At 43.7% G+C, this 13,849-nt stretch overlaps 3 protein-coding genes across 6 annotated transcripts; 1 reads left to right on the forward strand and 2 right to left on the reverse strand.

Moving 5' to 3' along the window:
• Window positions 1-198: 198 nt before the first annotated feature.
• mdh2 (malate dehydrogenase 2, NAD (mitochondrial)) lies at window positions 199-1,745 on the reverse strand. Its single transcript, XM_075465041.1, has one exon. The coding sequence runs from the start codon at window positions 1,617-1,619 to the stop codon at window positions 606-608; it is 1,014 nt and encodes a 337-aa protein (XP_075321156.1). The 5' UTR covers window positions 1,620-1,745; the 3' UTR covers window positions 199-605.
• Window positions 1,746-1,779: 34 nt separating this feature from the next.
• Window positions 1,780-5,376, forward strand: LOC142379778 (E3 ubiquitin-protein ligase rnf146-like). The gene is made up of 3 exons (XM_075465039.1): window positions 1,780-1,937; window positions 2,636-2,697; window positions 3,098-5,376. Exon 3 carries the CDS (start codon window positions 3,110-3,112, stop codon window positions 4,250-4,252), a length of 1,143 nt encoding a protein of 380 aa, XP_075321154.1. The 5' UTR covers window positions 1,780-1,937; window positions 2,636-2,697; window positions 3,098-3,109; the 3' UTR covers window positions 4,253-5,376.
• A 1,263-nt stretch (window positions 5,377-6,639) lies between these two features.
• Window positions 6,640-10,110, reverse strand: echdc1 (enoyl CoA hydratase domain containing 1). 4 transcript variants are annotated; one of them, XM_075465043.1, is made up of 7 exons: window positions 10,053-10,110; window positions 9,200-9,265; window positions 8,354-8,529; window positions 8,090-8,232; window positions 7,865-7,917; window positions 7,625-7,705; window positions 6,640-7,519 (listed from the first exon to the last, which is right to left on the reverse strand). In XM_075465043.1, exons 2-7 carry the CDS (start codon window positions 9,262-9,264, stop codon window positions 7,102-7,104), a joined length of 936 nt encoding a protein of 311 aa, XP_075321158.1. In that variant the 5' UTR covers window position 9,265; window positions 10,053-10,110; the 3' UTR covers window positions 6,640-7,101. The 4 variants fall into 4 exon arrangements, with proteins under 4 accessions (XP_075321158.1, XP_075321159.1, XP_075321160.1 ...); XM_075465044.1 differs by lacking the exon at window positions 8,354-8,529 and having other exon boundaries at window positions 8,090-8,228; XM_075465045.1 differs by lacking the exon at window positions 8,354-8,529 and having other exon boundaries at window positions 10,053-10,074.
• Window positions 10,111-13,849: the final 3,739 nt, after the last annotated feature.

A 13,849-nucleotide genomic window follows, 5' to 3' on the forward strand; every position in this document is an offset into this window, starting at 1 on the left:
AGTTGAGTTTTTTTTCCCTCTGTATGATCTATTCACTATTTTGGTGCATGTAAAGTAGAATAACTACATGTGCACGAAAGGACGAGCACATTCATCCAAGTTTTGATTAGCTCCCTGAATATGGGGGCTCTGCACATATGCCCCCCTTTCGGTATTCTAATAAAACTAATTATTTCGCTCAAGAAGAAACAGGGAACATTTTAAAGCTAGACTGTTTATTGAGAGAGTGAATATTTTGTTCATCAGTAACATCAACTGTATGTGCATCAGCAGGCAAGTTAGCATTTCCTCCTTTTTCACTCAGCAAAGAAATCTCCACAAACACAGACCATGAATGAAAATAGAAATTTGATTTTTGAAGTCCGACGTTTGCAAAAAAAACCATTTAAGTCACAGTAGAGTATGTCGACAATTCATACATACAGTATTAAGCCATGTTTGAAAATATGGGTAATAGTAGAATGATGACACCACTACTAAATTTAAAAAAAAAAAAAAAAACAAGGAAACACTGACAGATCTTAAGTTACCCTGATGCCTTTTAAGACAGAACAAATTATAAATTACAACTGCTGTTTGTCGTTGAAAAGTTGAATGGTTTCTGTTCACTTCATGTTAGCAGCAAAATCCTCGCCTTTCTTGATAGAACCCTTCAGCTCGCCGGCGGCATCGGCAACCAGCTTCTCCTCAAAGGCGGTCAGCTTGCCCAGCCCAAGGTTCTTCTCAATACCGTTCTTCCCCAGGAGGAGAGGCGTGGAGAAGTACTTGCACTCTGTCTCCTCAGACCTGACATAGGCGCACTCCACCACACCTTCCTTTCCATTCATGGCATCCAGGACGGAGAAGGTGAAGCGGGCACCGGCATAGGCCATGGACAGGGTAGCTGATCCTGCTCCTGCCTTAGCTTTAACCACTTCTGTGCCGGCATCCTGGATCCTGGCAGTCAGGGCAGACAGCTGGTCAGCAGGGAACTCAACTTTGGGTGTGCACTGGGAAATGAGGGGAATGATGGTCTTCCCAGCATGCCCACCAATGACTGGGACACTGACACGAGCAGGGTCAAGGCCTTTCAGCTCTGCCACAAAAGCGTTGGCTCTGACAATGTCCAAGGTTGTGACACCAAACACTTTGTTGGGGTTGTACACTCCGTGCTTCTTCATAACCTCTGATGTTATTGGGACGGTGGAGTTGACAGGGTTTGCGATGATGCAGATCATAGCCTCAGGGCAGTTGCGGGCGCAGGCATCGGCCAAGGTGGCTACAATGGTAGCGTTGGTGTTGAACAGGTCGTCTCTGGTCATGCCGGGTTTCCTGGGAACACCAGCGGGAATAACCACGACGTCACAGCCCTGCAAAGCAGCATCAAGCTGGTCGGGGCCCATGTGGCCGGTCACCTGGGCTCTTGTCTCAATGTGGCTGAGATCTGCAGCAACCCCGGGTGTGTGGGCAATATCAAACAGGGAGAGTTGACTCACCAAGGGGCTATTCTTGAGCAGCAAGGATAGCGGCTGGCCTATGCCGCCTGAAGCTCCAAGCACCGCCACCTTGGCGTTGTTCTGGGAGGAGGTGGACAGGCTCCGAACAAGAGCAAGGGTAGGTCTCACGGCACGGGAAAACATCTTCTGTCTGTTTCGGTCTGTTTGGGATTTAGAGAAAAAAAATAGAACTTATGAGCCCCTCTCCTCTGTGACACCAACGTCCTCTAGCCACGAGCGAACAGGAAGACTTCGGAACTGACGTGCGTAGAAAAAAAGGGTCATGTGGGTGGACGTCCCATTGCGTAAGCTCGTACTGTTACGTCGTCTCCTTTATCTCAGCTTCTCTTTCGAAGGAAAACAAAGCCAGTTAACATTGGAAGTCGATATATTAACATTTGGGAATCTGTACCCTAACACAAGTTGCTACAGCAAACAAGAGTATTACAACCGAATTTAAAGGTACGGTAAATATGCAGTTGTTGTACTGTCTGTGCCGCGAGAAAATATTTTTATCCTGTTTATGTCGCTCTGCTAAAATAAGCTAGCGCCCTCAAATGAACTCCGTCTATTTACTGGAGCCATTGTGCTATACACTTAGCCCAGTTAGCTTTAGCCTAATACAACAGGTTTCAATATTAACGATGATTTTATTTATGTAGAAGTGACTCAGTCATTTCTGTTTACACTTACGATGGTAACAGTAAATACCTTGCGTTTACCTAGCTGTTACGTAGTTAATGTTAGCAAACAAGTTTTCTTACACATTATTAACACTTATGTATATGTCTTTGGGTGCTACTGATATTAATTTAGTAACAGTTTCAGTGTCTGTCATAAGCCCCGTCATAAGTATTACAGGGTTAAGCTAGCACAGCCTGACACAGTTCACTGATTGTAGTCTTTTAACAGAGCCTTTCTTTGTTCTACACGCAGCAGTCCTATACATTTGACCCATAACTAAGGGAATTAAAGTTAAGTTTTAACCTGATATATTTTAAGGACAGACTTTTAAAATGCATCACTTAACATTTTAAAATGTTTCACAAAGGGCATGTTTTCAGAAATGGTTTGTGTAAGAAGTAGCTTGATATTTTACATCACGATTCGATTTAATTCCTGGCTGGTAAATACATTTTCTTGTCTTTTCCTTTTGACAGTGGAAGATTTAAAGGTCCATTGAAAGCTCTCCTAATGATTCATCTGCATTAAAGAGATTTGAGTAAGTAAGAAACTGCATGCCCATCTGCCTTGTGTGAGAGTAATACCTATAACAGTGTTCAACATTTGTGTTAACTTTAATCATAAACCTGTTTGCCAATTAGTGACAAAAAGTACCCAGAGTAATCACTACAGCAGAAATGCTGTGTCATTTATTTAAAATCATGTGTGTTGTTCTTAGAAATAACCACAAAGAGCATCATAGTTGCAATCAGATGCACTAATATATATCACCAATCTAAAATTCCGAACATTAACAATGAGCGGAAAAAAATATTTGGAGAACAATTTAGTGTCCGGAAAGATTTCATGATTGTGAGAGCCTAATCCCTGACACGCTAAAAGGTAAAAAGCATGTCTGTAATAACCGTCTCAAAACAATTGTCCCCTTTTTCATTCAGCACTTCATAAGGATGGCTAGTTGTGGAGAGGTCGACCACTCTGTTGGCTCGCTTCCATCCAGTAAGAAAGGCGGCAGCAGTGGTGGTGGAAGTGGGAACAGCGCAGAATCCTCATGCTCTGGCTCCAGCAGCTCATCCCCGGCCCTTCCTGTGCCAGAGTGTGCCATCTGTCTACAGAGCTGTGTGCACCCAGTACAACTGCCATGCCATCATGTCTTCTGTTTCCTGTGCGTGAAGGGGGCATCCTGGCAGAGCAAACGCTGTGCTCTCTGCAGACAGGAAGTGCCGGATGACTTCCTGGAAAGGCCTACACTTCTCTCTCCCGAGGAGCTGAAAGCCTCGGCGGGAGGTCGGGGTGGGGCAACGAGCGATCATGCCTGGTACTATGAGGGTCGTAATGGCTGGTGGCAATATGATGAGCGAACCAGCCGGGAGCTGGAGGACGCTTTCTCTAAGGGCAAGAAGACGGCTGAAATGCTTATTGCTGGCTTTTTGTATGTAGCTGACTTGGAGAACATGGTGCAGTATCGGCGCAATGAGCATGGTCGTAGGCGTAAAATGAAGAGGGACGTTTTGAATATTCCCAAGAAGGGAGTGGCTGGACTGCGGCTGGACACTGAAGTGGGTAGTGGGGCCCTGGGAGCAACAAGTCGAGAAAACTCTGCTGATGGGGCCGATACCACAATAGCAAGTAATCAGCCACAGGTTACAGGTGTCCCCTCTACTGTTACAGCCACCACAGCTACTGCCCGGCCTTCCACTTCCCTCGGGGGTCAGCCTGACTCCAGCACTAGCCCCTCTCTGGTGGATGCTCTCTCCCTGCTGCAAATCAGCCCCAGGCCCGGGCTTTCTCCTGAGCGGTCTGAGCCCGGGGAAGGAGAGGAAGAAGATGAGGAGGAGACGTCACCTTCAAGGTCGTCTGACCCTCACACCTCTGTGGACGAGTCTGGCTCTGGAGACTGGAGCGATGATGAGGAAGAGGAGGGGGGAGATGGAGAGCGTGTGGAGCCTTGGGAGGAGCGACCACGGAGACGAAGACTGATACCAGAGGACAGAGCACCTCCTCTCGCAGAGTCAGGCTCTCCCCCTACCTCATCCAGTAGCACTGGAAGGTCCAGAATGCCTGATGGCCAGTGTACAGTAACTGAAGTGTGAAGTGATCATTAATACCATCATCACTAAATAGATGTTTCAGTTCGTTATGCTGTTCTTTAAGTCACAGATCTGATGTGTGTACATTGTTTGGTACCAGAGAAACGAGGCATGACACAGTCGGTGACAAACGGTAACACATTTCATTTTTGTTTGCTGTTTTTTGTTTCACAATGATCTGGATGTGTCCAATTTCTCAGACTTTGATTCATTGATATACCCAGAGAGCAGACGTTTGTTCTGACACTCGAGCTGAGCGTTTTAATACTGAGAGACGAGGTAAACATTCAGATGGATATACAATTTTGTTCTGAGCCATAAAATCTCATAATTTAATATTTAGCTCATTATGTGAGGGACGTTTGACAGACTTCTTGTGCCGTTCAGCTGCCATCAGCTCGGTCATTTAGAGTCTGTTCTTCTCTGTTCCAGAAAAGTGGAACTTAAAAGGTAAACTTGACTACCAACCTGCTTCTGCCAAACTTTCCCGTTGTGTTTACATTTGTTATCCAGTAAATGGGCTTCTGGGAGTCCTGGTCAGATTTGTGACTTGCAGTGAAAGACAGCATAACGGGGAATCAACTCCTAAAAATGGAACTGAGTTATTATTATAAACTGCTCCATTGTAATCATCTACACTGTAACTCTCAGCTAACGGCACGCAGAAATGTGCTCATTCGAGCTCAAGTCATCTGACGACTCTTGCAGAAACTAGTTCCCTGCTTCCACCTTTCTCATATGATTTCCTTCAGATGTAACTGATCATGAAGCCTTCAGAGTTCTCAAACTTACCTGTTAATACTTGGGAAGTAGGTTGTTTTTACAGTTAAAGATAGGATATGAAGAACTCCATGATGCTTTTAAAGCTTCGTGGGTGTTTGAATTTAATGCTTGATATTTAACAGCATTGTAACTTAACTTTGGGAGCTCACAAGATATGTGGCTTCCTGCCTATGTTGTCTTATTTCAAATAACCTGCAGTTTTCAGAAATTCCACATTTTATGCATTGAGAACCCCGTTTCAATTGAATGTGAGCTTTGAAAATACATCTAAGCTCTCTTCACTTTTCCCAGCTTTGAAGAATTGGCATTTTATTGTGATTATATCAGTGTTTTTTTTGTTTTTTTTAATCTGTTAAAACATCTGTAGCCTCATTAATGCTCTTGTTGTCCCTGACTAAAGTATTTTCAAGTCTTTCTAAAGTTCTGTGATTTGTGTGTGTTAAAGAGTTATTTAAACACTATGGGTTTGCAGGATGTTGAGAATTGGATGTCTTTTAGGTTCAGTTTGAATAAATGTTTTTATTTTATTTGTGCATTTCCTATGGTTGTAAATCCTGTTATGTACAACGTCTGAGGGAGTAGAGGAACATGGCATGCCATGGCTAATGGCTGTCCTGCAGAAGTTTCAATTGATGTTATTTTTATATTTCTTACATCATCAACTCAGTTTTAGACTTTCCATTCTGAAGAATAAAGTGTGTGTAACTGTACTGGCTTCAACTTTTTTTTTTTTTTTTTTTTTTTTTGTTACAAGGTATGTAATTTAAGAATAAACTTCATCATTTCATCATCCGAAAGAAACGCGTTTGTAATTGTGTCTCAATAACTGGATGTTTTATTCTCTCCTCATTCTACTGTGTAACCTGTATGTCACTTAGCTTTTCAACGGGCCGATTTTAGTCAGGATTCCACCCCGTTTCTCCACAAGTGTTCATGACTTGCATTTGTTCGCCTCGTAGGTGTTTGGTATTCCGACTACAGCAGATAATAATACTCCAGCTGGGACTATTGCCAGGAAGCCTGACCTCTGGAGGGGGGTAACAGAAGATAGAGGCCTTCAGGGGCCTGCCCTGTTCTTGGCATTTCAATTTGTGCTCATCTTTGCTTTTCTAACGCCTCATCTGCTGTACGGATTAATATGCAATGCCAGAGATTGGAGCCAAAGCTTATAGATTCAGCTTATTATTCAGTATTATTGAAACTGTTTAAGTTGGCTCAGTCGAGGTTAGTGATGCGGGCACACTGAAAATCGGGGGATGATCAAAGCTGCAGTGAGGAATCTGAAGGATCAGCTGCACTGACCTACAAATTCAGATAAGATGAAAGCAACATGTCTATATCCTGCATACAGATGCGGATACTTCACGCTTGTCCAGTTTCATCAGTGTTTGTTTGCTTCAGTTAGACGCAGCCTGGAATGATCTAATCAGCACCGTAATCACATTGTCAGATGACAAAGAGAAAAGAGTTAGTTATTTTTTTACTGAGGTCATCTTATTAAGGCGATAAAACTAAACATAAGAACTTTAAGAAGATTAAGGTCTGCTGACGCTACCCCTGAAGATTAATATTTAAGGAAAACATAATAGATTTCAGTTCCTGCGATATGAACCCAAAGGAGCAGGCTGCCGTTTATTTACTGTATCATCTTAACACGTTATCGTTTGCTTTACGTAACCTCGAAAAACAGCATTGGCATTTTAATTAGTGTCACTGTTACCGTGATTGCATTTCAGCTGTAACGGTAGTGATGAGGGATTTTAAGCCAGAGCTGCCACACGATAACAACCGGAGGACTGCGTCACAACGACCTCATCAACTGTGACGCAGAATATCTGTATTCAAGGCAGGGAAGCAGGAGATGAATTCAAACGCTTCAAGTTCACATTTGACAAACAAAATCAGGCTCAAACTGTGAAAGTACAGAAAGTGGTGTCAGTCCACCAAAGTTCCCTTTAGTAATGTAAATCAAGAATCAGCCCCAGGGGTACTAAAACATTTCTCTGTGCGGCATCTTACAAACTGTTTTGACTGAGACAGGGCCTTTCAAAAATGTCCCTTTGACCATCTCATTTGTGTTTGGGCTTGCTGGCCAGGGCCTGCAGGTTTGCTGCCCCCCCCCACACCGTCCCAAATACTTCCTTCTCTGTCCTCAGAGCCTCTGACAGAGGGAGCTCTCTTCCCGACTGCACTACTTTCTTCACAGCCTGGATCACTGGGGCAGGTCCTTTGGTATAGCGACTCAGCCAGTTTTCAGCCTGCTGCAGGGGAGTGCCTGCATCTTTAGCTTCCTGGTCGGACTCCAGGACTCCATCGGCCAGTCCAATGTGCAGGCCGAGTTCAGAGTCCACTTTCACAGCACCACCCAGCAGCTTCAGCGCATTCTGGCTTCCAACAATGCGGACAAGTCGTGCAGCGCCCCCCCAGCCTGGAACCAGACCCATGTGTTTATGGACGAACTGGATCACGCTGCCTGAAGCCATTAGCCTTTGAGAAAGGGATAGCAGTCGCATGCAAGATTATGAGCAAGATCAAATATTCCAACGTATGAAAAGGTCTCCATGTGTTTATTGACTCGTGTGAAAACATTACCTGAAATCACAGGCAGTAGTGAGCTCTGCGCCTCCTCCCAGTGCTTTCCCTTCCACCAGGGCAACAGAGATAAGCGGCAGCCTGCACTGAGAGAACCATTCCGTCAGCGTACTGCGGCGCACATTATCTAACAATATAACACCTGAACTCTTAAACTCATACAGGCAACAGCTGTTTCGGTAGTTTGCTAAAACACTTAGCAGAGAGGAAGAGGGGACAGAGGAAATCGAGAGCCCTCACCTGAGCAGCCTTGTAAGAGCACTCTGCATGAACATACACATTTTCATCCCGTCCTATAAGGCGAGAGAAGGCTCATTTAGACATCTCACGTAAGCCCACACAAAGCAGCCGTTGAGGCAGGCAGAAATATACAGGTGAACTACTCAGCCGTCATAAATATGAATGAGGCCTTTGTTATTGAGTAGATAACAAGTGATACGCTACAGAATATCTATGCTCTGCTACCTGTGGGTTAGATATTGCTCGGACAGCGTTCAGGTCAGATCCAGAGCAGAAGGTTTCAGCAGCACCCTGAATAATAAGGCCTTTGCCGTCTGTCCACTCCTCCAGCTGGGTGACCCTCTCCTCCAGATCCACCATCATGCTGCCTGGCAGGAAGAGAACAATCTCATCTATGTTTGTTTACATTTGAATATGTGCAACTGGGGGTTTGTCTCTAAAATAGCACATTTGCACCAGTCAGTCTGATGCTTTACTGCATAACCATACCAGAGAAAGCGTTCATGCGAGATGGGTTGTTGATGGTCAACACAGCTATGCCAGAGTCCTGTTTCAGTAGATCGATGGAACCTCCAGGAAAGACCTGCAGCTTCTCTCTGATCTCCTCCTGGTTGAAGCCATGGATGGCGGAGTACACACAGCCACTGCTCCGCCTCTGCAACACCCTGGAGGGACACCATTTGTCTTCAAACCGTTCTTCCTTACACGATCAGACCACGAGATTCAAAGCTAAATGGCATCATTACAGACGAACGCGCACGTAGCTGCAATCAAGATGATGCAAAACTAGTGACTATGTCGAGGTTAAAATGTCAAAGTTATGAAGCAATAGTTATAAAAAGAACAACAAAACACTGAGAGCAGCACTCATCAATAAGCAAAACCAAATCCCTCTCAAAATCTTTACTGGGATTTAAAGAATGTAGTGGCAGCTGACACAGTAAAGAGGATTAGTGAGCCACATTCTCTAGATATCAAAAAACTAATATTAGTACCACTTAACATGTTGTTCTCAAGTCTCAAAAATGTGCCTCGTGACTCTATTCACCAGACGAGAAAGTCTTGAATATGTGCAACTGGGGGTTTGTCTCTAAAATAGCACATTTGCACCAGTCAGTCTGATGCTTTACTGCATAACCATACCAGAGAAAGCGTTCATGCGAGATGGGTTGTTGATGGTCAACACAGCTATGCCAGAGTCCAAATAAAACTGATTGCAGCCGTATGTGTGGTTGCAATCTGAAGAGATGTATGCATTAAAGCCTAATGGATTGTATGCATGCATTCATTTACTTGTTGCCTTTGTGGTGATGAACAGTGAATAGACTCCATTACCTGGCCCAGGCTCCACAGCAGCTGCTGCCCCTCAGGAGCTGTTGCCTCAGAGCACAGAGGGTCATCCTGCAAACAGATGGAGTAAAAAAAAAAAAAGTAAAAAGAGATTTTTGCTTTGATTAATAACCCTGAGCACATAATTATATCCACGAGCATAGAGGGAACCAGAGTTTATTCATTTAAAGATTTATATTTTTTGTCAGCTTGTTAAGTTTCCATGTGGAGTGGGCTACCTGGTTAAAGTTAAGTTAGTCTTTATGTTCAAATTTAGTTTAGTTTAGTAATACACAAAGGTATAGTGCAAGGTACATGTGAGTATAGGGATTCGTTTATGAATGAGGCTTCTTCAGTAATATAGAAAATTACAGGAGGTCATTCCTGCCCAAGGCAACCAAAAACAGACAATGTTCATCCAGGCCTGGTACACTTGGCGTTATTGAAAAGAAGATTCACCTGTAACTTTCCTGACTTGGACTTCAAAAAAATAAATAAATAAATACCTGCGTGGCTTAAAAGAGAAGAAACTGGGGGGAAACTGGCAGAGGAGGAGTGGTGGTCCTTATTAAAACTACGACGGAAGCGGTCGTTTGAAACAAAGTATTCATAAACCAATTATTTTTCTGCATCACAACGGATTAATATAAACAATGAGACAAGGATGACTGCAAGAACTTTTGTTTGGAAGTAAAACACAGAATATTTGGAGCCTGGATGTAATAAATGCAGCATGTCCGGAGTGTCCCCGATTAGCTTTAATAAGCAAGCAGAGTGAAAAGTAATAGTTTTCACAAGACATTTAAGGATACCACTGAAATAATTAGTGAACCTTTGGAAACAAATTGTGAGCACCAACCTTGTTTAATGACAGTCGTGTGGTGTTACACTGAAATCATCCCCACCAGAAACGAGACCCAGAGCGGAATAAGGCCTGCTGTGATGTCAATGGAAAGTCACAAACGTAGTTCCTAAATTCCACCACAGGGGGGCGTCAGTCAAAAAAAGATTTCGTATTTATTTGTCATGTCTTTATGCCCCACACAGGGATCTGCTCTTTGTCACAACTCAGAAAACTCAGTATGCTGACGAGGTAGCTCTGCCCTTATTCAGTAGTGATGATGGAGCTTTGAATAAAAACCTATAACTTTTGTAACACAGAACTGTCAGCTTAAGTTATCAGTATCACTCTTTTTCATGCCAAAATACCCTGATGACAGGAAGAAAATGGTTGTGTTTAACATTTGTCCAGGGCTGTGTCAGTCTGTGCCAGTCTTGTCAGATTTTTTGTTGTTGTTGTCTTTAGCACTTTCCCCTGTGGTGGAATAACTTAGATATAGAGAGGCAACAAGCCTGGGGCAAAAAGGTTTTCAGATGATGGATGCTTTCCCAGAGGGATTGTCTTCTCTCATTTCTACCAAGGTGCCACTTTTCTAACAGGCAGTAAAAAGTGCGAAATGCTCTGGGATCGTAGTACTGTGCAAACACAGACACACTTAAATCGCTGCCAACTTGTTGACATGTCTTCAAAACACCTCACAACTCCTAATTGAGTTGAGTTTAAGCCATCACAGATGGATGTGATTTGGAGAGACTGACAGCTAGAAATGAGAGCCTTTAGAGAGTTATTCACACCAGGGTATATACACAAGTGTGAGAGGATACAGCGAATACCAGGAATGGTGAAGGGAAATAAGGGAAATTCTGCCAAAGACAGAAGAGAGGTTGAGACACTTCCTGCCCTGTGCTCTGATTTATATCTTCTGGGTGCATAAATCCTTCCTCTCAGTCCACACATCCTCTACCGCTACCCACAGCCCTTAGAGTCTAAGTGAATAAAAAGCACTTTTGTTTCCCTTGGAGTGTTCAGGGTTACAATTCAGGTGCACCCTTCTATAAGAGTTGATCATTTATTTTTGAATGAATAGGAAAACAAGTGCATTTTCCCTGACAGGGTGGTTTTTGTTTAGTTAAATTCCTTCATGGCTGCAGTGTATACTTTCAGCGTATAAAAGGTCGTCATCAAGGATACTTTGCACTGCATCCAAGACAGCAATAGAGCGAGCTCTGTTTAAAAGTCCACACACCTCTCCGGTCTATTTAAAAGTGGGGAAGGAATTCAGAAAGGTTGGTAGGACTCTTCCCAGGCAGGCATCCCAGACATGTTGTCTCTCTGTCCTGCTCAGCACAGTACATTTGGCTCATCCAGCGAGCGTGCAGCCTGTCCATACATATCATACTGTAAAGTGCAGCATCTGGTGGACACAGGGCCTTTGTTGAATCTGCATGATTAGTGGTCTATACAAACAAGTGAGCATGAGAGATATGGTGATGAACCAGCAAACTGTTGTGTATTATCTGGATTTAAATGATGCAGCTGATAATAGAAGCCTGTCTGAAATTACAGTTTGGTTAATGGGAGAGATAGAGGTGTGAGTTGGTGATTGAGTGTGTACCATATATGGCCTCTAAAACTGATGCATCAGTTTACTGATCGATAAGCAGCTGTCTGGGTCTCAACAGGAAGCCAGGGAATGTGCTGCAGTCAGCAGGGTTTCAAAGCAACGCATCAAGATAAGAACATTCTCTCTCACACACAAACACACACACACACACACACACACATAGATCAAATAAGTGTGTGTATGACTCTATAGGTTGGCAGGTGTCAGAGTTCTCAGTGGGCCTGGAGGTCACATGGGAGGTCAGTGGAGAGCAAAAAGTCAGGATACATGAGCGCCTTCCAGGGGACACAACAAAGGGGATGCAGCAAATCCAAATACCACTGAAACCAGTGAAATACTAAATAAAAACCTTTTACTGTTATGGGTATTGTACATTTGAAACCACGATTCAACTGTGAAAACATATACCGCAAGACAAAAAGCTTGAGGTAATATAAACCTTTTATCTAATGGCATAAGAGCGAAACAGCTTTGCAAAGATTTACCTAATGTTTCGCACATCGCAGTGGACATTAGACATGAAAGCCAAGAACTTCTGTTCAGGCCAAAGGGGCTTTTATCAAGTGTACTAATAGCAAAAACAAATAAAGCTGTAAATTCCCATCAATCCATCTTCTATACCCGCTTAATCCATCTCAGGGTCACTGGAGCCCAGCCCAGCTGTCATTGGGCAAGAGGCAGGATACACCCTGGACAGGTTGCCAGTCCATCACAGGGACACACAGACACAAATAAGACAAACAACCATCCACGCTCACACGCATAGGATTTAGAGCCATTAAGCTGGCATGCACATATTTTGGCAGTGGGAGGAATCCAGAGTACCTGGAGAGAACCCATGCATACACAGGGAGAATATTCAAGCTCCACACAGAAAGGGATTGAACCAGGAGCCCTTTCATTGTGTGGAAACAGTGCCAACCTCTACACCACCATGCAGCCTGCTGAGAAGTGCCAAAAACCTAAATTCCTTTGTAATTTAAGTGCTTTGCGTCAACCTGTTTATTTCAGTTTATAGAAAGGTGATGAACCCTGTGCATGTCTCTAGTTTGCAGTGGCACATGGTTTTAATGAACAGTGTAATGTCAAGTAGCATTAAAAAGTGAGTGAAGTAAGCCATGAACAGGTGTGATAGGCAGAACTTCAGAACAACCTTTCTGACACTTATCATCTTGGCAAACAAGGCAGATCCCACAGATAATTGCAGACATAATTATGCAATCATATTCCAGAAACTACCAAAATACTGTCTGCGGGTGTTTTTCCGTGTCCATCTGCGGTGATAATAACTTTAGGAAACTGCAGTCACTCTGTGCTTGCATGATGAAACACAGATTGTTGCATGAATTCTTTCCAGTGCTGTGATTTTAAGCAGCTCTGGGCTCAAGACAGTCAGCGCTGGTTATATAATGGCTTCAGCAGCTGGAGACCTCCAGACACAAGCACAGGCCGGACCTGGGAATCTACTCTTTCCCAACCTTGACACAAGATGAGACAGACAACACAGCACGAGGCTGGGCATCGAGAGAATGAAAATATTTTTATATATATCTATATCAGCAGTGGTGTAGGATTTCTGGCACCACAACATTGTTGCACCTGTTATTTCAGTCAGACTCTGGTGCCAGGTTTCAGGGTGAGGGGTTGGGTGTCCGCCCCTCTTAGGTTGTCCATGGTTGTGTGGAGATGGACGGGTGGTGGGTCTCTTCATATGCTCTTCAAGAGTGAATGGGTTAAATCTGAGTGTGACGCTGCAAAAATGATTAATTTACCAGTCCGGGCAGTAAAATTCTGAAATGTGTTTCTTACATAGTTGTGTTTTTAGAAGTAAAAAAAAAGCTCATTCACACACTGTTAAAAAAAAAAAACATTTCCCACAGACGCACACAAACACCCTCTGCTGCTGTCACAAAGCTCCGCAGTCTTCACTCAGATAAGCAGATCACAGTGTCAACAAACATGCCCGCTAGCAATGTGGAAGCAAAAGGAGCAAACCACTTGCTTTTAGCGCTTCATCCTTGTGAGCTGAGAGGTCGCATATGGCTCGTCTTGGTTCAGTAACATCAATATTTATGCGAAGTGTTTGACTGGTGTTCACAAATGGTTCAATTTGTGTTATTGCTCCTGCTGCAAAGCTACGGACTGAGGAGGCCTGGCAGCTGCATAATGGAAAGGTCGACTCAGCTTGTAG

This window comes from Odontesthes bonariensis, chromosome 5 (assembly GCF_027942865.1).
Source record: "Odontesthes bonariensis isolate fOdoBon6 chromosome 5, fOdoBon6.hap1, whole genome shotgun sequence".
NCBI lineage: Eukaryota > Metazoa > Chordata > Actinopteri > Atheriniformes > Atherinopsidae > Odontesthes > Odontesthes bonariensis.